The 24,113-nt window shown below is 46.5% G+C and overlaps 1 protein-coding gene across 4 annotated transcripts in view; it reads left to right on the forward strand.

Moving 5' to 3' along the window:
* Positions 1–24,113, forward strand: part of USP40 (ubiquitin specific peptidase 40) — a 2,045,603-nt gene that overhangs the window by 1,207,477 nt on the left and 814,013 nt on the right. For all 4 annotated transcript variants that reach the window (XM_069616007.1, XM_069616010.1, XM_069616008.1 and 1 more), the window contains 2 exons: positions 15,915–16,001; positions 17,749–17,785. In XM_069616007.1, the coding sequence (XP_069472108.1) occupies positions 15,915–16,001; positions 17,749–17,785 (124 nt within the window). The remainder of the gene's footprint in view (positions 1–15,914; positions 16,002–17,748; positions 17,786–24,113) is intronic.

Here is a 24,113-nt window from a genome sequence, read left to right on the forward strand (position 1 = left end):
TATTTGAAATATTTCTTTTTGACAATGTTTTAAGGTAACTAATATGTTATTGATTGCTTTGTGAATGTCTTTTACTTTGTGCATCATTTTCTTTTTACTATGTATGGTACTGACTTTGTAAAGGATTTTTTTTATTTTTTTAAACTAAATACAAATAAAGAATAGAGTCCTGGGGACCCTGAGAAACCCCAAGAGAAAGGAATCCTTTGTTTGGCAGGAGAGCCAAACGGATGTGATAACAAACACATGAGTCACGTGAGGATATTAGCTTGACAGGAGAGTGAACTAAGCTATATTGGTAGTCTGGGACCTGCATCAATGTTAGAGATTGAAAGGGTCAAGGACCCAAGAATTGATGAAACGGTGTCCTACATTTTATAACTAACTGTATCAAGTTGACAACATAAAGAATTGTGAAGCCATACAACATATCCCTGTGAATTGCCCAGTTACATTTGCCTAAGAGGATAAACGGGGCTCAAGAGCCCAAAAGGAATGAAATTGAGAAGAGGTTTCGGGGAAGGGAGCACAACCCTGGCATGGGAATCTTATATTTATAAACATTGTTTATTTCTTCACTTTTTATTACCAGACATACTGGGAACTTTTCTCTTGGTTGAAAACACATAGACCACTTGTTACTTTAAGAAGAGATCATCCTTGCTCAGTTGGTTTAGAGAATTGGCACTGGGGACAGAAGGTTTTTGGACACAACAGTGACAGCCTTCTTAATTTCGGAATTCCTAACAAATGAGTTTTCTTTGAGGCAGGCAAACCCCTCTTAGCTTTAGGCACAGAGTGGCATTTTCCCAACCCATTATTAGTTGATAAATGTTTATACACAGAAACATGCCACAATTGTGTCAGAGCCTTACGCCTGCACCCTTGCAGTAGCCATTGGGTACCAATCTATTTAAATAATACTGTTGGTGAGTCCAGCCATGCCTCCTTTATAATGATTTAAACTTGTGTAGGCCGTTTCCTGGCCTTGGGCAGTCCTATCACATCCAATGGGGGTGGTCTGTAGTGTTCTGAGGTGAGAGTCCGATTTAGAGAGCAACCAGATTGGCTGGCTGTGTAGCACTTTGTTTTTAGCCCCGTAGTATTCAGGACTACATCTCCCAAGATGCATCTTGTTTCAAGATCTGAGGGTCTTTCAGGGAAAGATATGCTAGCAGATATGTGGAAACACTAGCACATCCAGAAAGACCTATTAGTCAAATGGTGCAGCTCCTCAAAGGGAAAAACCAAACTTTCTCCCTCAACAAAGGAACAATGTTTTTGCACAGGTGGGAACTTACTAGACATTTACCTGTCAATTGTGATACACCTTTTTACATCAGAAACCCACATAATTTACTTTTGCTCAGGGGGATAGTCAGCAGGCAAGGCTAGAGCAAACACCACCAGCTCAAGCACTTGGAAGCCAACTGAAAGAAATCCATGATGGCAGGAAACCTTTTTTTAGACTTGCATCCCCTGGCTTGGAATAGGAACTTTATTACCCCCATAAGTTAAAAAGTTTGCCTAAGCAAGTTGGAGAACAGTGATATGACACAGGCTTAGAAATACAGGCAGTGCCATTTAGGCTGGGAGCTGATGAGAGAGGAGTTAGCTGAGGAAGCTGGAGATCAACAGAGCAAGCAATCCCCTTGAGCTCAGAAGAGGAGTGTGCTCCAATGAGAAGAGGCAGGGTTTTCCCTGAACCGCGAAGGAGAGGGGTGTGCTCCAGCAGGGGATAGAAAGCCCCCTCTGATCTCTATTGGAGGGTTGTTCTCCAGTCAGAGAAGCTCCAAGAACCGCATAAAAGGGGTTTGCTCCACTGAGGGGTTGAAGAGACCTCCTCTCTTGAACCCCAGAAGAGGGGTTTGCTGGAGTAGGGTTTGAGGGGGCGAAGAGCCCCCTGAATACCAAAATTAAGCTCTGCTCCAGTAAGGGAGAGAAGAGCCCCCCCTTAATCCCTTTTATGAAAGCTTATCTTTTTTTCTGATTTCCCTCTATAGACACCCCAACATGTTGCTGTTGTTGACATGTTCTGACTATTGGAGGCAAAAAAAGCCTTTTTACTTACTGTGAAGTGCTGAAGAGACACTTAGTGTCCATATAACTTTGTTATTTGTAACTTTGTGGTTACTAACGTGTCTTGGATGGGTTGGTGACAGCGGAAACTTTATACCGTTTTTGTTTTTATTGCCTCATGTACTTTTGCATTTTACCGCTTAATGCCAAATAGAGTAGGATGTACTCTAAAATGGCTGTGTCATGAGATTCTAGCCTGACCTTTCAACATTTTGTTGTTTGGCCTTCTTCCTACCCTCTCAGGGCTGACTTTGCAATACATGGTACGCCCTTTCCCATGGAAAGCTCCAGCTTTCCCGGGCAAAGCAGCGATGTGTTTGTGGCTGGAAGTTGGGGTTGGGACTATGTGGTCCAAGTCCAACTCTCTGCTGAAGTGTTTCTGTTGCTGTGCAGATGGGGGCCAAAGGCTGTGCAGGTATGGACAGCCCCTGCTAGTTTGAATTGTGCAGTTCCTTACCATTGCTGGACTCTCGGGCGACTCCAGCTCGAATCCTGGATAAAAGGACTCCTCCTTCAGTCGTTTAACAGATTATCATTGGTGCCAATAACCATACTACGAGCATCATCCTGCTGAAGACCTGGAACTTGTCGTTTGAAGCCAGCCATCATGCCTTTCTTCAGTCCTCCCGGTGAATCCCTGCTCCTTTGCTGCACTCCTGAAGGCCTTCATCGATGCTTTGAAACCTGGACCCTTGGAATCCTTTGAATGTCTCCCTGTAACAATCGTGTGGCTGACCAGCTTTTCTCTGGGTTACCTTACTGCATCATCCCAAGTTGAGTCTTGGGACTCCACAGATCGTCAATTTAAGAAACCGGAAGACCCACCCTGCAGTTTCAGCCCCCCAACATGTGCGGGGCCCAGCATGACCAGTTTCTTTGCTTCTGTCATGAGGGGTGACTTCTGCCATTTCTTCAGTGGCCGTTGCTGATCACTGCTGCATCTTGTCGTGGGGTCCTTTTGGGTCGCTGCGGGAATGCTGGTCTTTTATTCAGCCCAGCAAATGTGTCCAGTATCCAGAGCAGACCTTGAACCTGACACCAAAAGTGACCTGTGCTCCTGAGACCTCTGGCCTTCCTACATCGAAACCAAGGCACGGAAAAGGGGGGGGGGGTCAGCGATTTCAGGAACTTCTCTGTGGTCTCTGAGTGAGTAAAGGGGGTGAATACAAATTCCTGTTCCTTACACCCATCTTCCAACCTCGATAATGTTTACCCGACCTCTCCCTTGTCTGGCCATGATCTGTGGAGTTCAAAAAACCTCCCCTGGACTTACCATTAGGTGGCTGAGAGAGGGTCTGCTAAGAACTTTCCTCGGTTGTTTTCGAACTTTGAGACCCTTACAAACTGCTGCAAGGGCAGTCTGCTCAAGTGAAGTGAAGAGCACCCCCCCTGAATCTCAGAAGATGGTTATGCTCCAGTTAGGAAGAGGTGAGCCCCTGGGACCCCAGAAGAGGAGTGGACTCCAGTTGGAAGAGGGGAGCCTCTTCATATCAAAAGAAAGAAGAGAGGTGGAAAGTAGAGAGAGCGAGTGACTTTGGCCCTAAAATAAGGGATGTATGCCAGAAGAGGAGAGCCCAGTGAACCTAGAAGAGGAGTGTGCCACAGTGAAGAGAGTGAGCAGGGCACTATATCCCTGGCAGAGTCAGAAGGGCATCATATCCCTAGATGCAGACTAGTGAGAATATCCTGAGTAAAAGACAAAGAAGGAGAGCCTCTTGGCCCCAGAAGAAGGGAAAAAGTAACAGAGGAGAGGAGTGCTCCATTAAAGGGTAGGACTTTTGGGACACTTGGTAAAGGGAGAAACCCCTAAATCCCGAGAGATTCAGGAAGGCCTTGTTGTCCACAGAACAAGTTTACAAGACTGAATGCTAGTTACCTAAACCAGAGACTTTCCTTTTGGAACTTTCTGAATGCCTTTTTGTTTGCTGTACTTTGTTCATAATCCTAAATTCAAGGACTAGGATTCCCAAGTATCTTAGTTACGGCCATCCTGAACCACTTTCCATACAATAGTCTTATGCGTTACCTATGTTTAATACAACCTTTAAAGCTTATTCTGGTGTCAGTTGTTTGTTTCCCCGACCATCTGACAGTGTGCATTATTAGGGGAGAGACTGTGCTTACACACAGACCTCACCACGTTTTCCTGGAAGGCAGTTTACTTACCTGCTGGAGGATTCCTGACGATGCTGCATTTTAAGGACTGGCCAGACCCTGTGTCCTGGGCTGATCTTAGGTTGGGACTTTTGGTTGTTGCTCAATCTCTCTGGGCCTCTGCCATTCTTCTGCGGGCCAGCTTCCCACTTTACCTTGTGACCTTACTACCTTGGCGTAGGTGGCTGCCTTTGCCTGCAAGGGGGTTGATACCACATCAACCCTCCTCGTCTGATCATTAGAACCATCCTTGGTCCCCTCCACCATAGTCTTTGTTATGGGAACACTTTTCTGTCCCTGGGCTACCCTCCTTTGTTTCTCGAGCCGCTGGGACCTGCTTTGCCGGGCTCGTCTGCCTTTTTGGATTCTTCCTCATTGCTGCTTTTGTTTCTGGCTTGAGGGTCCCACTCCTAGGGAGGGCACTTGCTCTTCTTTTCTGTCATCGTTGGTCTGGGGTGAAAGTCCCTGGCCCTTCAGATCAAGAAAAAAACACAATTGGAAAAGCGTTTTACTCACCAGGTTGTTTTGCTTTCCTGGAACCAACGTTCCAGGAACCAACACCATGGATACTGTCACAAACTGGACATTTGGAACCAAGAAGTTTGCCAAGACCAGATGCTTAAAGTTCAACAATTGTATTAGGGACTGTGTACAGGGGTGGGCCAACGTAGATATAATTAGGATCTTCACTAAAGAAATAACAAAATGTAGGCTTACCTCCTTCCAAAATGTCTCTATGTGATGGTTTTCCCAGTGTCAGGATAAGTGGCCAAGCTTTTGAGTCTTAACCCGTCACAGTTCCAAAGTCCCAGCGGAGTTACCACACTCCTCTTCCAGTATGTAGCAAACCCTTCATCTGCTCCTCTGAGCGTCGGTGTGGGCTTTCCAGGATCCTGTAACCCAAAACTAAACCTGTCCTTGATGTTCTGCAAGACCTTTGTGGGGGTCTCTTAGCCATCAGGTTGGGGTGAGCATGGAGAGAGGCAAAAGGATCCCTACTAGCTTCCTTCCTGACTCTATTATTCCCACTGCGCTGTCACTAGGCTCCCTGATCCTAGCTGGAACCTCCTCCCACCTGTTAGACCTGCCCAGGGACTAACTTGGCCCACCAGGACCTCCTACTTCGACCTGACTTGCCTGCTTCTGCCTCTCTTCTCAATATTTTAATAAAATTCTGATCTCATCTCTCTGTTGCTGTCTTCATTCTCTTCCAATGCTCATCAACCCCTGGACATCAGCCTTCTCATCTCGTCTACCCCCACATGATGTTTTTCTGCTGTCTCCTTACTGCCACCTTGGCCTGTTGCTGCCCCCCTCTTCCTGCCCCGGGTCTTAATTCCCTCTCCTTCCCACTCTCCACTTGGGGTTCTTCCCCTTCTCACTCCTCACTCTACTCCTAGTTTTGCTTCCTCCCTCCTTTCGTCTTTTACTACCACTAACTTCCAATTAATTCATGCTTTTAATACTGCCCGCTTAAGTTCTTAGTACTTTCTTGTGTTTTTTAGAGATCAACTTCTCTCTCTGACTGCCATTTCTCCAGCTCCCCTCTGTAGCACTCTCCCGTTTTCATTCTCCAAAGTCTGTGCAGCACCTCTCCTCTCTGGAAATCTTCCCTCTCCAGCCTTCTCCAAACACGAGCTGACTGGTCTTACCAACTACCACACTGAACTGGGCTGCTTGGCTTATATAGCTACATACCCCCCCCCCCCTAATTGGAATTAGGGCTGATAGCCTTAAGATTGTGTGAGTTGGCATTGGCTGTGCTCTCTCACTTTCTGATAGTTAGTTTGAGGCAGAGAGGGTTGGGCTGACTCTAAAAGGAGGCTAGTGGCCCTTGTGAGACTTTGTGCATGGAAAGCTGAACAAGATGCTTGTGTGGAGGATATCCTGCTGTGTTGCTGTTGGGAGGCAAATGTATTAGGGGCTCTATGGGTGTTCAGGTTTCCCTCATGGTATCCCTGTCCTTGAATAGTTTTACTTTGTGTTAGGCAGAAACATGTGCAGTTCCCTTAGGGACCACTGCAAAAGGCTTAAGACTAAAGGTGTTGGCAGTAAACCCAATTGGTAGCAGTCTGTACCACCCAGATTTACCTGGTAGCTGTGGCTGAGCAGCCAGACTTCTCTCAAGAAGAGTTAGACAGTATATAGAGTATACAAGATAGGTACCAAAATACAGTAGCACAAGCAAACACTGACCAGAGCTTTTGGTATCAAGTATATAATTATTTATTTAAAGACACACTTAGAAACACTCTAGCACTATTATTGTAAGCAAGTTCAAAAACACAGTCACTATTAATATATATACATCCCTTATTCCTCATTAGACAAGTCTTAGTTAACACCACTTATTTCCAGACAGAGGTGAGCGCTTAACTAAAGATGGCACTCCAATAACTTAAGAAAAAGGGAGGGAAAAGGCAGAAATTAGAAACAGCACACAACACAATACTTTAGAAGCACTCAGCAAGGCAGGAAAGTCAAAGTCTACTTGTAAGCAAAAGGTTCAGAGGCCAGGCTCCCTCTTGGAGAGATTAGAACACCAATGCGCCCAAGATCACACAGTTTAAAAGGCTTGTAAAGTCTTGCAGAGAGTTTCAAAAGGAATCAGTTCAGCTCAGAAAAGTTCAGTTAGCCAGCCTAGGGCCAACCCAAGTGGTAAATTGAGGATTTACGAGACACCCCACACAGACCGTTGCGAGGGAGGCCAGGCGGACACAGTACCTTGAAAGTGGAGAGAATCCTCCAGCGGGGGCAGTTGTTCCTGGCAGCAGGTGCAAGTCACGGTGTCGTCCAGAGGAAGAGATGGTCTCGACGTGGAGGAAAGCTGAAGGTCGTTGCACTGCCAGGGAGGAAACCAGCCGCGGAGTTCTCAGGTAAAAAGGTACTACCCTTTTCTTCGCGGTACTGGAAAAATGTGGTATTCCGGTTGCCGGGGTGCTTGGCACAGGCAAGGCGGCCACGAGATATCCGGGAAGGTGAAAAGGCGGGCAAACTGGGTATCCCCACCAGTCAAAGGAAGAAGACTCTTCGGGATGAAGATCTCCTCTGTCGTTGGAAGAAGTGGTGAGTCGGTTCAGCAGGGCTCCACCGGTGGTGTCGTCGTTGCAGGTCGGCTCAGCTTCTCCCTCTTCGGATTCTTTGGTCCTGTGGCGACGTCTGAAGTCCCAGTCCCCAAAGCCCTGCTTTTATGCAGAAAACCCCCATTCATCAGTCCTAGCTGTCACTCAAACATGCTAAGTGGTGAGCCGGGCGGCTCACCACTGGGCCAATCACACAAGTGTGTGACTTGAGTTGCCGAGGCAACTCAGTCCAGGGTGCCTAAACCCCTTCCCAAACCCCCTGTGGTACCCAGACAGAGTGGCACCACTTTTGGAGGCTTCTGTGGAGAAGCCCGCCAAAAAGTGGAACAAAGGCCTCGACTTGGGTTGGAGTCACAGAAGCGAACACAAACGCCATTTTGGAACGGAGTTCTGGCAAAAAATACCAACTGGTGAATTGATATTAAATAAATAAACCGGCGCTATGTTTGAGACTATGTAAAAAAGTATTAGCCTCGAACAATGGGAAAATCCCATAGGAATATATTTGCGGTTGAATATAAAATGTACTATCCACTGCCACCAGCCAGAATTCGCTCAGGGGGGACTGGACAGTGCCCCCTCGAACAACAGACCCAGGGGCAATCGAATTGCCCCTACCAGTACGCACACAATATGATGGTTTGTACTGGTTCTGTTCACAATTTAGGACTAGTAAAGCCAATGGTGACTTTACATGCCCTGGGAGACAGTAATCAGTCCCAGGGTACGGAGTCTATGTTTGGGGGTCACTATGGCACCCCTGTGTTATGGCACGGAGGGTGCTGTGTAACACACATACCAAAAACACATGAAGCCCTATGGAGTAAAAGACCCCATAGCCCATCAAACACATTCAAAGTCAAAGGATATCTCAAATCATGTCTAAGAGTGGGAGTAAAAGAGTCTCACCCTTAGCAGGAGAAAAAAAATAAACCCCAAAATTCCAGCAAAGCTGCTGGGGGACTCACTAGGTTTGGGAAATTAGCCTTAACAGAGAATTCTCCCTAACACTTTGGCCTCCCTGTCCTGTCCTTGAAGGAATAATTTCCCTGATCAGGGTTTTTTGGTTGGGAGTAAAGGGCATTATGGGAGAGATAGACCTTCCAAGGCCCATGCAATTTCGATGTTTGGGCCTAGAGACAGGTTTTCAGGTGTATTCTCTGGCTAAAATGAGAGGACTGGGTTTTGCCAAGTCTTCCTTCTCCCCAGCCCCTAATTCCGCTCCTGGTCTGGGTTTTATTTCTGTTTCTGAGGGGCAATGTAGGAAATGTATTTTTCCATTACTGTTTTGTCTAGGCACTGGCCCCAGAGTCACTACATAGGACTTTGTCTACTTACCTCTGTGCCCAAGAGTGGTGGGTTATTCACAAGACTTACCCCCAGGCATCCGCGTAGCCGAGAAGTTTCGCAGGAGTGTCTCAACCACATTTGCCGATTGAATTCCGTTGGGGCTTATCCTGCTCCATGGGCTGCTTGTTCTGAGCTAACCTATAGAGCTCTTCTTTTTGGTCTGTTGTGGTCTCCGCTGGTTCTTTTTCCCCTCGGACCGCACCTCTGGGACAGAACTGTGACTCCTCCTTTTCAATGGATTTCCGTTCTCACGCAGATTCCTCATCAGATATCCATTCCAGCATCAGCTGCTCTGAAAATTCTTCGACAGGGGGGTGTAGTGCACCTTGACTCAGCCGTTGATCCGTCTTGCCTCAATGCCTCAGTCGTCGGTCATCGTACATATACAGCGTCACTACGCCCCTATACCACAGTTCCTTTTTTATGCACGCAGCTTGAGGAACACTGCTTTACTTTGATTTTGTCTTGACGTTTTCGTTCTTGTTCAGCGCGAATCAAGCCTTGTCCGCACTCAGTCTCTGGATTTAAGCGATGCAGTGCCAAAATGTCAGTTACGGACCTGCACAACATCTGTGTGTGGTGTCTCAGTACTGGCCCAGACACCGAGGGCTGTAGTTCTTGTGGCAAGATGGATCCGAAATCCCTCAGGGAATGGGCGGCGAAGCTCGCGGTAGGCCGTCCTCGCTCAAAATCCTTGGCGTGTCGACATTTCGGTCGTCGGAAGCCAACACGGAGGGGCTGACTCCAGGAAAGAAAGACTGGCATCGGAAAAAAGGTAGAAAGAGATGCCATTTGTCTGCTTCCTCCTCACACAAGAGGAAATTACGTCACTGATGCTTGTGCCAGTCGGATTCTTCAAGTAACTGCAGTAAGTCATCGGCAGGGGTGACATAAAGAGCAGAGTAGGATGACTTAAAAACCCAAATGTTAGCCATGTTTCACGAGGCAGCAGTGGGTATGGACAAGCTCTCAATGCAGCAGGCCTCGGTAGCTCCAGCATCGCCCGGTGACCCTGGCCCCAGAGCAAAAGCCATTGCGACGCCATCAGTAGAGCCATCTGTCTCTGTGCAAAGCAAGGTACTTGCCAGCGCACCTCGGGTGCCAGTCCTTTCCGAGCACCCTTGGCACCAGAAAACCTGTCTGTGCCGACTGCAAAGCCATCCCAGACCACCGCTAATGACGATCAGAGCAGCTTCGACCCTACATACCTCACAGATCTGGTGGCACTCGCTCAAGGTCTTCACGACCCCAGTGGGCTCGACAAGCCCAGAGACATGGAAACGCAGCAAGCCCACCCATATGGCCACAATACTGCCAAATACAGAGCTTTGGTGGACAGGGTGGAGGATACCCTGGGGTGAGGTGCTACAGCTAGGCCTGTTTCAGGCTATGAGTTAACGGGCATACTTGATGAGGGTACTGCTACTGAAAGGTCCATGCCTTTCATCGCAGCTATCGCCGACCCTATCACCACCTTTTGGCAGAGACCTTGTACCACACCCCCAGTCAACTTTGAATTTTCCAAAAAGTACAGGCCGGCAAGGGGAGACCCCTGGTATATCTCTGCCTACCTAACTCCAGAGGAGTTAGTGGTTCAGGCAGTCTGTGTCTACCATGCCAGCCACATCTACATCCAGTTTCCCAAGTGATAGGGGGAAAAGGTTGACACCATGGCAAAGTAAATCTCATCAGGCAGCATGGCCTTGAAGGCGGTCAATGCCTCTTGTGGTTTCACCAAATATTCTTTTGGATTGTGGATGAAATGCAGGAAAGCTTCCAACATTTGGTAGACGGCAAGGAGATGGCCCAGCAGTCTTTGCAGATTGATGGGATTGGCCACAGTGCTCAGAAAGCAGGCTTAACTCCATACTTAAGGATTCTCACTGAATGTCCAAAATAAACTTCTTAACATTGCTATTGTGAGAATCTTTTCAGCTCCAGGGCCAATGATTCTTTGCATAAATCAAAGAGTGCAAGCTAGTCTTTGGGCCTAGCTGTGCAACAGGCGGCCAAACCTGCCTTTAGATTTTCATCAAGGGGGTGGGGTAGAGGCTACAGGCGCTATGTCCCCTATGGCAGGAAAGCTCAGCTCCTGCAAGCCAAGTAGGGGCAGAGGCATTTCTCACGTTCCGGAAGGGGCAGAAGGCTCTCTAGAGGACAGCAGCAGCAACGGCTCCACCCTCAAAGCTGCTTGGATTTCTACCCCCACGATTCCCCGGTTGGAGGAAGGATAGCCGAGCACTGGACCCAATTGCCAGAGATTAACCTGACGCCTGGGCTCTTCAGCTTCTGTGGTGGGGTTACTGTCTGCCTTTCTTAGAGGCCACCGGTCTGTCTGCCATCACCTCCTCAACAACCAGAACAGGAGCTCCAGGAAAATCTGCGAGCCCTGCTTTTGAAGGGTGCCGTGGAAGAGGTATTTCCCTAGCAGAGAGGATTGGGCTGGTATTACCAGTATTCCCTGTACCCAAGAAGAGGGCAGGACTCTATCCCATCTTGGACCTCAGGGTCTTGAACAAGTACCTGAGGAAAGACATGGTCAAGATGGTGACGTTGTTCGAAATTCTCCATGCTCTCAAGTTGCAAGACTGCCTAGTGTCGATGGATCTCCAGGACGCATACTTTCATGTGCGAATCCATCAGAAGCAGAGGAAGTTCCTGAGATTCCTCCTAGGGGACAAGCACTACCAATTCAAGGTGCTCCCTTTTGGGTTCACCTCTGCTCTGAGGGTCTTCACCAAGCTCATAGCGTTTGTTGGAGCCCACCTCCCGAGATCCGGCATACATGTGTTTCCATACCTGGACGACTGGCTGATCTGGGGAAGGTCAACGGAGCAGGTTTTGTCCCATCTCGAGAGAACCTGTTCGCTTCTCCAACGGCTGGGCTTCTCCCTGAAATTGCTGAAGTCCCACACAGCATCAGCACTGAGGCCCCAGTTCATCAGAGCAGTCCTAGACACTCAGGTGGGGGAAGTCTCTTCCTCCCGATGAGAGAGTACCCAGAGTCGGACAGATGGTCTAACTCTTCCAGAACCACACCACCTTACCAGCGGCTTCCTTCCTCCGCCTCTTAGGTCTCATGGCTTCCTGTATTTTTCTGGTGCCAGAGGCCAAACTGCGGATGCGGTCTCTGCAATGGCTCCTGTGGGGTCAGTGGTCCCAGTACTTCAGCACTTTGCGGAACGTTCTCAGGCTGTCTAGGTCTGTGATTGACTCCTCTTGGGGGACCAGCAGCATAAACTAGGGCTTGCATGTGAGCACCCTTTTGTCAGCGATGGAGACCAGGTGTCACATAAACAGACCAGATTTGCGAGCCGTCAGGTTGCCCTGAAGGCATTTGCACCCTCTCTGAAGGGGAGGCATGTCCTGGTTTTGATGAACAACGTGATGGTCATGCACTACCTGAACTAGCATGGTGGCATGCGTTCTTGTTCTCGGCAGTCCATCTGGCGGGGACAGAGAACGGTTTGTCGGATGCTCTGACCAAGCCGAGCACGGTCTCCCACCAGTGCGAGGGTTGCCAGGAACTCCTGGAAGAGGTCTTCTCTCTATAGGGTATGCCAGCAGTGGAATGGTTGGCCACAGAGTCCAACAGGAAATGCAGACAGTTTTGCTCGCGGGAATTCCCAGCGAACGGCGTGCTTGGGGATGAGTTTCTAGTGGGCTGGACTTTCACCCTCCACTAAGCCTTCCCTCTGATTCTTGTCATTCTGTAGGTTCTCAGGAGGTTGAGGAGGTTTCGAGCAACCCTGAACTTGATCGCCCCGGATTGGGCGAGGAGGACATGGTACTCGGACCTTCTAGACTTGACCATCTGCCCACCTTTGCGATTCCTTTGTCGGCCGGATCTGCTATCCCAATCGGAAGGTTGGGTGCTCCATCCAAACCCGGAATTCTTCAACCTACATTCATGGCTCTTGAGAAGATGAGATCTGATGACTGGGACCTCTCTGAGGAGGTACTCGAGGTGTTGCTGGCTGCACAAAGATAGTCAACAAGATTGCTCTATGAGTGCAGATGGAGAAGATTTGAGGCTTGGTGCAGGGAATGCGAGATTTACCCTATTCCTTGACCCACCACTACAGTGATGGAGTTCTTCTGTTGCTGGCCTCGTCAGACCCTAGGTCCCCACAGTCAATGGATACTTGAAGGCTTTGTGCTTAAACGGTCTCCGGACCTGGGGTCTTTCATCACATTCCCGGTTATGGCCCAATTCTTGAAGGGTCTTATGAATATGTTTCTGCTTACTACTTTTGTCGTTCCAGACTGGGACCTTAATTTAGTTCTCACGTTTCTTATGGTGCTCAGTTTGAGCCGCAACATTCTTGTTCTTTGCGGTTGTTCACCTTGAAAAGAGGCCTTTCTAGTGACCATCACATCGGCCAGACAGGTTAGCGTGCAAGCCACCTTTCCTTTGTTTCTTCCAAGAAAAGGTTTCTCTAAAGATTCCGGTCCAAAGTTGTCGGAATTTCACTTGTCTTAGGCCTTTGACCTTCCTCTTTTTTACCTGCCTCTGTACTACTCTGAGGAGGAGCAATATCACAGGCTAGACCCGAAGAGGGCATTACGTTTTTATGTTGCCAGAACGGCAGAATTCAGGAAGGTGGACCAATTATTTGCCGCCTTCAGTGGCTAGGAAAGGCTGAGTTGTTTCAAAACAGACCATTTCACAGTGAATCACGCTGTGCATCTCAGTCTTATCATGATGTGGGGAAAGAGTTGCCTCCGGCATCAGAGCCCATTCCATCAAAGGATCATCAACTTCTACAGTGCTGCAAAGAGGAGTACCAGTGAGGACATTTGCCGGGCAACAACATGGTCCTCGCTACACACCTTTACGAAGTAATACAGCCTGGGCGCAGCTCGTGGGGGCGACGCTCATTTTGGAAGGGTGGTTCTGCAGAATCTTCTTCTGTGACTACTTTCCTCACGCCTCCAATGCAAGTACTGCTTGGGGAGTCTATCTGATGAGGAATCTGTGGGAGAAAGGCAATCCATTGAAGGAGAAATTACTAATGTTTTTTGTATGGATTCTTCTTCCCCAGATTCCCCATCACCCCTCCCATCCAATCCCGCTATGAAAGTGTTTGTGGTCAGCGGTTGTCTTTCTCTTGGGAGGTAAAATGGTGAGCTATGGTTTTAGGTGCTATTGACCGCTTTTGGTTGAGTCCTGCATTCCTTCTACGGTCCGTGTTTTCCCCCCAAAAATAAAAGAAATCCCATTTGGGGTTTTCATTTTGTTTTCACTTTCGGCTGGTTGGCCATACCATTGGTTTTCCTCTGCAGTGGCTGAGCTGGGTGGGGAGGAGGAGAGGGAACTGAGATACAGGGGGTATAGGGACACACTATATGTACGCCGAACGTTCCATCCAGAGTAGACAACTGAGGCATCGAGGCAAAACTGATCGAAGGCCAAAGCATGGTGGCAGAAAATTATGGTAAGTAATTTCTCTATCACCATGCACACAGATTTGCCTATTGACTTGATCCTAAGGACTTCTATGGGGAACATTTATGCACCTAAAACCCTTTCAAAGTGACTTTGGATGTGCTAATCTGCTTCTGGCCAGGGTTTCCTTCATCCAGTTTGGTTCCTCCAGTGAGTCTTAGGGCAAATAATAGAATGTTTGCTTGCACCTGTGATTTGATTATGTATTTTGGAAGTCTTGTCCATTTCTGCCAATATAAATACTTGATTTCAATGTAACTTCTAACAGTGCCCCCATCTATTTTTCCCTGAAGCGTAATAGCCTGGTGCTATCTGACTGAAAGTATCTTGTCTTTTGGTTGCCATTGACTGTGTTTTAGCAATGTCCCCCCACACCCTTTGAGGCCATAAAATGACTGTGAGATGTGTGTTTTGTATTTTCCAAATACTATGGCTAGAGGACTAAAATGATTGTGATTTTAGTGGTGTTAACATTTGGGACCCTGCTTGATTGTTTTCTATGATCTGATGGCCTTTTTGTCCCACCCCTTGTCTGTCTCTCTGTCTCTCTCTCTCTTCCCCCCTCTCTCTCTCTCTTCTCCCCCCTTTCTCTCTCTTCTCCCTCTCTCTCTTTCTTCCCCCTCTCTCTCTTGTCCCCCTCTCTCTCTCCCCCCTCTCTCTCTCTCTCTCTATCTCTCTCTCTCCCCCCCGCCATCCCCACATGGTCTTGTTCGCCACCCTAGTCTGTATCTCTCTGTTCTCCCACTCTGCAAGGGATATGGTGCTCCTTGGACCATAAAGTCTCATTGGCTCCCCTTGTGTCAGCTAGCTCTGGTGTCTGCTCTCCAGCATACACCTGCACTCCTGCTTCTTTTGCCCTAGACTGAGGAGGCAAAGCTTCTTATGAACTGCACAGCCCAGTGCCTATGCTCTCATTAGCCCCGGTTGGGCAGGTGGTTCTCTGCAGTGATATGATTGAGAGTGTGGCATAGTAATTCAGAATTCAGGGTGAGGGCTGGAAAAGGGCTGGTGGTCATACTGAATTAATGCTTATACTTTTGGTGTTTGTTTGCTGAGCATCCTCTTCCGGTCTCTCCCTGACCTGACACTTTCTTTACAAATTAAGTGGTTTAAGCCTGGGAAATGTTTGGAGTATCCTAGATTGCCTTTTCCTGTGGGAATTTCATGTTGGCATTTCCAGTGGGATGATTTTAAGGCCCTGTAAGTGGTTTGTATGGGCATGCTGTGCTGCTGAACGGGAGTGGTTGTTTCCACTCTGCTGTTCGTGCTGAGTAAGGCTTAGGTAGTATTTGTGCATAATAGAAGTGCCAGGGTGTTTTTTCCTTCCCTTCTGACTGGTGCTCAGAGTCTTGTCTCCAGGGAGTAATGTTGGTGGTTCCATTTAAAGCAACAGGGTAGGTCGCTGTTGGATATTGGAGTTTTGTATAATAGGTGGTCGAGGCTCTTCTAACATCATTGGGTCTTGGAAAATTCTATTTGTCCCTGGGGATGTCCTGAACACAAATTACATTACACTGCACCAAGTACGTTCTTGTATTTTATTTAACATTCTTGAATGTTGTCACTGTCACCTGTACTGCCATTTTTCCCTCGGAACATGTGTCTATTTGTCTGACCCCTTTTGAAAGTTTTTATTTTTGTATCTTTGCATGGTAGGTGTAGAGATAACTTCTTTGGTATTTTCTTACCCTAAAAATAATCATAATGTTGTTGTGTATCTAGACTTTACAATCTCCTTTTTTGTTCTGCTGTCACCTGATGTACCAGATTGTTATGTGACATGTTGTGTTCTTTTGTAGCTCTTCCTATATTTTGTCTTGGGGAATGATGTGCAGGCAGGACCGGAGCTGGAGATCTTGGTGGAAGAGACAATCTCTGTGAAAGAGGTACGCACAAACATTGTGAGAGTACTGCATGTTTCAAAAAGCCATGAGGTCTGGTACCAATCAACTGGGTCAAAAAGCTCTGTCTCGCTGCTTATCTGACCATCTATTGTTAGATGGTGAGCACCCTCTGACTTTCTTTCTCCTTAGTTATCACTTCTCAAAGGTGAACGTTTCTGCATCATGGTAGACATCTGATCAGAGGGAAAGGGCACTGTATTTTAGTCACCTTACTCTGCACCATCTCTGCCTCTATTTAAAAGGCACTGTATTGCAGTTCCCCCAACGTGCCCCATCCATTGCTCAACTTAAAGCTATGTGTTCCTCTGTCTTTCTCCCGAGTCATTTTCTTTACTATGTGCAGCTGATGTACCTAGCTGTGTGTCATCTGCTTCCTGAATACATTAGATTGAATCCTTTGGAGGCTGTAATTGGAATTAATAATTTGGGATACAACTAATGCAACTCATCTACGGTTATGTGGAAAGAGGCCTTACTCATCAAACTTCAACCTTTGATATCCCAAATGAAATGTCTTTTTGGTAAGGTCTGTAAATATTCACTGTTACCATTATTGAACTATTAATTCTTAAGGTTGAACCGATCCTACTCTATGGCCTTGACACATTTTTAATGGAATTGGCTGACTACCTTAACTGTCTTCAGGGGCGTGTATGGAAAGAAGTACTTGGGTTCTCTGGATCTCCGCTGAATGCAATAATCTTCAATGTTTCGCTGGAGGCAACTACTAAACTACTCCAAAATCTTAGATCCACCTTGAAAGTCTCTATACGAGGATTTGAGTATTATGATGAAGTAATCTTCCCCTAAGTCCGTAAAGGAGTATGGGCAAAGAATGAAAGCTCTACTGACCACAAATTAATATATTGTCCAGCGAGTTTTAGCAAGAAACTATTTACTCTTGATTGGATAAATACTATATAGTCAATGGAAATGTATAGCCTTCATAAAGAATATGCATGTTTCCTGAGGAAAAGGGATCAAGTATGCCCGTACATAATCCAATTCACCTGTAACAATGCATTTGCACTTTACATGAGATTTCAATTTCATCATTTTGTAACCACAGAATGCTGTAAACATTGGGCAGCCTTTAAGGCTACCGTATGAATATACATTGTCGATTCTGTACTAACCCTTCAGAACTTGAAACCATAAAACACTTAAACTGTCCCTATTTTAGGTGTACAAGGATAAAAATATTTGGTTTAGACTATGCAACAGAAAGTTAATTTTCCTTACATTTATTTTGGGCAAGGCTTATGTGGGTCTGTAAACAATTCACTTAGAATAGCCTAAACTCGATTTTTAATTGAGATGGATTCACAATTATAGATCTGTGGAAATTTTACATTTTGCGTAATTCTTTTTTATATGTATTAACTGTTATGAAGCATATATATTCATATGAACTGTCTAGAACCAGTCATGAAAGTAGAACATTGTAACTGAATGTAATGAATTAATGGATATTTGAAATGTAATTTTATGAGAATTGATGATTTTGTAAAGGTTTTAATAAATCACATACAATTAAAAAAATAAAAACTTTCTATGGGACTTATTGCCAGCGTAGCATAGGGATAATCCCCAACTCAAGAAATGTCTCCTCGTGCAATTTGTACTCCTAACGGGGCAAATATTAACATAGAACCCCCCTACTGAAGCTTGTGAACTTGCTTCTCTTAGGCTGCATTCAATACTGATTTTCATTTGCTCTTTCTTCCAGTGCCTGGAGAGGATGCTGGCAAAAGCTGGGTTGTCAGGTTAGTCACCCCAAAATTGGTTGCAAGGGACCTGGTATTCTTTGCAAAAATTTAGCAATGATTTGGTACTACTCTATGGTTTCAAAATATGTTTCAATTTTGCAGCATTTGTATGTGCGTTTTAAAAAGCATCTGGTCATAACATTTTCTTCCATGTTTCTCTTACGGTAATGCAGTGCTGGAGCAGATATATTTCATGATGCCTTTTCCTCCTAAGTGGTATTTTTCCTTTCCTGCACTTTGATTGTTGTTAGATCTATTCTACTTCATCAGAGAACTGCAAAACATAACCTTCTGAATCATGTCTTCTAGCACTAATACTTGTAGCCCTCCACTAAGTGCTTGGAGGGTTTACTTCTCTGAACTCTATTTCACAAATATCTCGGGTATAGCCGCTGTTTGGAAAGATTTTGTCTTTGCTGCTTTCCTCCCATAGACTTCTATGGGATACCCTTTCTTTTTGCTTTCTTTTGACTCCTGACCTGACTTATTTGGACGTAAGTGAAGCCTTCTGCTTTACTTCTTTTCCGTGTTCCCATCTGTATTGGGAGAATGATCAATCCATTAGACTATCAGTGCTGAGAGACTGTCTCTCTCTCTATGGATTTCTTGTAGTTTTACAACTGCACACAACACCCTAAGGTGAAGTGTGTCTAGGATACTTTGTATCTTTATAACTCGCTTTGTAACTTTTGAGTTAAAAATACAATATGTCCAGGATGGGCTGGTGCCCGCAAATATTTTCCTACCCTGTTTTTAAGTTTTTACTCGTGCACATTTGCAATTTCCGCAAATGTCTACGAAGTCAGGCTATAACTGCAAGATGGCCGTGACACAGGATCTTTGCCTGTCCTTTTGCCATGTTGTTCCTTGGCCTTCTTCCTACACACTCAGACCGGAATGGCCTTATGTAAAATGTCCTTTGCCTGGGAAAGCTGCTGCTTTTGCGGGCTGGCTGAGTGGTCTGTGTCTGTGTGTGTGTGGCCCGATGGGAGGGCTGGGACTGTCTGGTCCCAGTTTACATCCTGGTGCCTGCATGTCTGTTGTTGGTCAAATTGTGCGGCCCATGGCTATTCCTGATTGAATAGGCACAGCCAGTTTGAATGGTGCAGATCCTTAACATTGGTGTACACAGGTGTGCTCCCAGTCCAAATCCTGGATACAAAAACTCCTGCAGCCATTCCATAGGTCATTGTTGAGGCCAAGACCCCTACGATGAGCCGCTGATGATCTTTGCAGCTGACCAGCATCAACTGTAGGGATGTTCCAGTGAAGCCCTGCTCCTCTGCCTGATATCAGAAAGATCCATGTCAGTGCTCTGGCTCGTGGACAGGTGGGAGCAATCCCTGCTTTAGGATCCTTGCCTTTGCAGCCGTCAGAAGTGTCCTTGGACCAACTGGTGGAATGATCTGCTTCATCCTGGCCATAGTACATCAGCACTGATAGTCTTATGGGCTGATCAGTCCCACCATAAAGATGAGCACAAAGCAAGGGAAATAAAGCAGAAGGCTTTAGTTACCTCCAGAAATTAAGGTCAGGAGTCAAAGCAAAAAGAAAGGGTGTCCCATAGAAGTCTACAGGAGGAAATCAGCAAAAAAGAAAATCATTTCTGACCTGGCTGGACATGGCTGATTGTGTGCCACCGCTATGAGTACTAGGTCTGTTCTGCTCCAGTATTCTTTGATGAGGACCTTGGGCGTTTGTTCCAAACTCCTGGACATGGCGTTTCAGGGGAACAACCTGTTTGGTACGAAGCCAACAAATCATTTGGACTCTTGAACAGCCTTATACCTTGGTGCAGAACCATGCTTTTTGACCCTTCCTTGCTTTCACCCATCATGTAAAGAGCCAGGTACCCTCCGACAAGCAGCTGAAATGTCACAGAACCCCCCTCACCCCCCTCACCAGGGTCAAGGCACAGGTGGCTTAGCGCGATTAATATGTAGGGATAAGCATGTCCCAAACCGAAATGTATCTTGCATAATGGGTTCCAGTTTACTCTAAACAGGATGTTGTTTATTTAAAGATAATGTATGTAGATTGCATATTGTTGGTGCATGCTTTTGCAGTGGGTTACATTTTCAATAGCTTAATATGATACGAACTTGGGGCCGAATCTGCACTTCTGGACCGCAATGAGAAATTTCCAAATGACTGTACCAAATACCCTCTGGGCGTCTAGGGTAGCCACCACATTCTACACCTTCAATCTAGCCAGGATATGTTAAGTGACCCATATATGGCCATACCCAATTCACAAGCACTTTGGCAAAGAGCATTTCATCAATATTAATAAGAAATAAGAGAAAAGGGTCTATACGAGCCACATTCCTAAGCAAGGTTTGCCTGGCTTTGGTACAACATAATAATTGCTTTGTGCAGCATGGAGGGAAGAACTAACTTCCAGAATTACTCCTCCCTCAATTTTAACAGGCACAGATCCAAGATTGTCCAAAATATTGTATAGAATTACACCCATAATCCATTGGAATCCAGGGCCTTTCTACTAGGCAGATCATCCATGGCATGTAATATCTCATCGAGAGAAATTGAGCGTGCCCACCGGACTCGTGTTTAATTTGAAAGTAGAGTGATCGGAAGCTCATCCTGTAGCGTGTGTATTTCTTCCTTTGGCTTAATGTCATATTGCTCATGTAGCTCTGAATAAAAATCACAGAAGAAATTTTTTATCTTTTGTACTTCCACATACAACACAAGCCTCCCTGCTAGAAATAATCCACTCACTTACTCCTGTATAAGCAAACGTGATAAAACTCTTACAGGCCATTCACCTGCCCCATAGTGCCTAACAGCTGGCAGGGCAGTCCTACATTTTAATTTGCACTCTGCAGTTGCGCGCTATTTATCTATGGAGAACTTCATTTTGGCCAGTCCAGCTGTGGTGGGAAGCTCAGTATACCCCAACTAGTCAGTGTAATTTGGCTTGACAGTATGTTATTTCTAATGGACTATTTCCTCCCATTGTATCCTCATCTATAATGTCCATCTCCCAGTGCAGGGGGTAAAGCGCAGCCATCACCTGCTCCGCCCGAAGCCTCTACGTTCCTCATGCTGAACATGACATAGGGGCCAGTATATATTAAGGCAGCACACCCAGTGACCTTGTATTTGTATAGCTCGTAAAACCCTGAGGTATGTAGGCGCTTAAACTTAAGAGATTGGTTTCAGTGCTTCAGGTTACAGGATAGGAAGCATAAGAAGTGCATTACAACATTGTGGAATGTGCAAAGGTAATACATGATACGCAAAGTGCAAAGGAGAAGTACATGATGATCACATCCATTGACCTGACCCCATGTTGCAGGGTGGCGGCAACACACAGATGCAAAGTCAAATCAGAGGTCAAATACATAGTGTCTACCCTATGTTGCAGGGCTGCAGCAGCACACCGATGCGAGAGTCACGCCCTAGTTCCTTTTTTCTGTGCACTCTGCTCGCTGCAAGAATATCGCTTCAATTTGAAGTTCTCTTGTTTCATGCCATGCCAAATACATTAGTCCTCTGGTTGTAAACCCTGCATCTACTGTGGGCATTAGATGTCAATCTCCAATCCTAACACAATCTGCCTATATTCCCTCAGAGAGCAGCATGACACGCGGGAGGTCTCTTTCACCCGGTGTATGTTTTAAACATCATTCTTCTTCTTCCTCATTGAGAGTCCCCACAAGGAATCCTATGAGGAGCAGGCATCACGGGTAACTTTTCCCCACCCAATCCTCGATCTGTGAAGAATGGGAGGCCTCCTGGCTGAAGATGCTCCACATCTTTGCCAAGGTCCCAACGACTTTGGCCTCAGGCCTGCTGGCGCCATCGAAGGCTACCACGCTCGTGCGAGCTAACAGACTGTGCTAAATCGCGTAGTCGTATACCGTTTGGCTCAGCGACAGTGAAAACGGACAAGCATCCTCCTAAAGGTCGCACGGCTCAGTCTTCCAAGCCAAGTTCCTCAGGCATATGCTCTGCTTCCTAGCAATGCATTTATGTCTCATATGGAAGACATTTATGAGGGTGATCCCATCCTATTGGGATTGGAACCCCTTTGCCCCAGGGAATTTAGCGATTTCCCAGAGGAATTTTATAGAGAAGGAGACTTGGTGGGTTTTGCAATTGATTTGCAAGAGGCAACGTTTCTGGACACACATTCAGAATTAGATATACTCCGTGCTCCTACCCCAGGTAAGCCTCTGGCCACTTTTCAACACCTGATAGCTAAGGTGGCTGATATCATAGGGTTATCTGCCCCTTCTTGGCCCAAGGTACAATACGAGCTGACCAATGTTCTGGATGAGGGCCCAGAGAGAGGGAGGCCCTACTGCCTTTCAACACGGAAGTTGAAGCACCAGTTTTGGAATTAGGGTTGAAACTGAGCTCACTCTCAACTGTAGACGATGATCTAGCCAAGAAGCGCAGATGGGCAGATGGCCTGTTCTGAGCCACTATTTCTGTGTTCTTGTGCCTAGCCAGAGAGTTTAGTTGACAAGGCAGTCCCCACAAACCTAAAGCTATTCCGGCTTATTTTAAGTTTGCCAGTCTGGAAAAAAAGAGCTGGTAGTAACATTTACTGGCACTTTTCCAGACCGGATTTGTCAGGAACTGGAGGTAAATCAGGCAAACAATGGTGTTAGGCAGAAACCTGTGCAGTTCTCTCTGGGACCACTGCAAAAGATTTAGGACTACAGGTGTTTGGCAGTAAACCCACTTGGTAGCAGCCTGTATCACACAGATTCACTTGGTAGCTTTGGCTGAGCAGTCAGACTTCCCTCAAGAAGAGTTAGGCAGTATACAGAGTATTCACAATAGGTCAAGAGAACACAGTAGAACAAGTAAACACTGACCAGGGCTTGGCGTAAAAGAGATATAATTATTTAAAACCACATCTAGAAAAACACACAGGGACTAATAGTAAGCAATTCAAAAACACGGTCACTAAAAGATATACACTCCCTTAAAAGAATATTAGACAAGTCTTAAGTAAAACCCCATTTATTTTCAGACAGCGGTGAGCGCTTAACGTAGATGGCACTCTAATAGTTCGTTTTAAAAAGGGAGAGAAAAGCATAGAACACATTGAAACAGATCCCAACACTTTTACAAGAACATAACAAGAGAGGAAGGCAAAGTAAAACCGTGAATTCAGAGTCAGTAGGCCGGATCCGCTTTAAGAGGATCAAAACGAAATGTGTCCAAGGTCACACGGTTGCAGTGCACAAAAGTCTTGTAATGGTTCAAAAAGGAGTTGGATCAGAGAAAGGGACAAGTTAGAGGGTCAAGGCGGCCAGCCCAGTCCAGAAGGTTAAGGGGTTATTATTACCTTGTAGCAATCTTTAGAAAGGGAGGCCTGGCGGACACGGTACCTTAAAGTGGTGAGAACGCTCCAGCGGGGGCAGTTGTTCCTGGCAGCGGATGCAAGTCGGTGCTTCGTGCGGGGGAAGAGAGGATCTCGTCGTGGAGGAAGACAGGAGTCTGTTGCACTGCCAGGGAAGAAACCAGCCGCAGAGTTTCTCAGGTACAAGGAGCGGTATGGTGATTTGCGGTTCAGTGGTGAGTGGCTATCCGGCTGCCGGGGTGCTTGGCACGGGCAGTTCGACCACAAACCGGGCTGGGGTGCGAAGAAAGAAAGGTAAACTGGTTGTGCCCACCAGTCAGGGGAAGAAGCCTCTCCAGCTGGAAGATCTTCTCTGTCGCCGGGAAGTGGTGAGTCGGTTCTACAGGACTCCACCGGTGGTGTCGTCGTGGTAGGTCGGCTCAGCTTCTCCCTCGTCGGATTCTCAGGTCCTGTGGCGACTTCTGAAGTTCCAGTCCCCAAAGCCCTGCTTTTATGCAGAAAACCCCCATTCACTCAGCCTAGCTGTCACTCAAACATGCTAAGTGGTGATCTGGCCGGCTCACCACTTGGGCCAATCACACAAGAGTGCGACTTGAGTTACCAAGGTAACTCAGTCCAGGGTGCCTAAACCCCCTCCCACACCCCCTGTGGTACCCAGACAGAGTGGCACCACTTTTGGAGGCTTCTGTGGAGAAGCCTGCCAAAAAGTGGAACAAAGGACTCGACTTGGGTTGGAGTCACAGAAGAGAACACAAACGCCATTTTAGAATCGAGTCTTGGCAAAAAATACCAACCGGAGAATTAATTTTAATTAAATAAACCGGCGGTATTTTCTAGGCTATGAGAATTAAATAATTAAAGTTGGTAGCCTCGAACAATGGGAAAATCCCATAGGGAAATATTCGCGGTCGAATATAAATAGTTTCCACTGCCACCAGCCAAAACTCAATCGGGTGGGATGGAGACTTGCCCCCTCGACTA

This window comes from Ambystoma mexicanum, chromosome 9 (genome assembly GCF_040938575.1).
Source record: "Ambystoma mexicanum isolate Mex_15411 chromosome 9, UKY_AmexF1_1, whole genome shotgun sequence".
Taxonomy (NCBI): Eukaryota; Metazoa; Chordata; class Amphibia; order Caudata; family Ambystomatidae; genus Ambystoma; species Ambystoma mexicanum.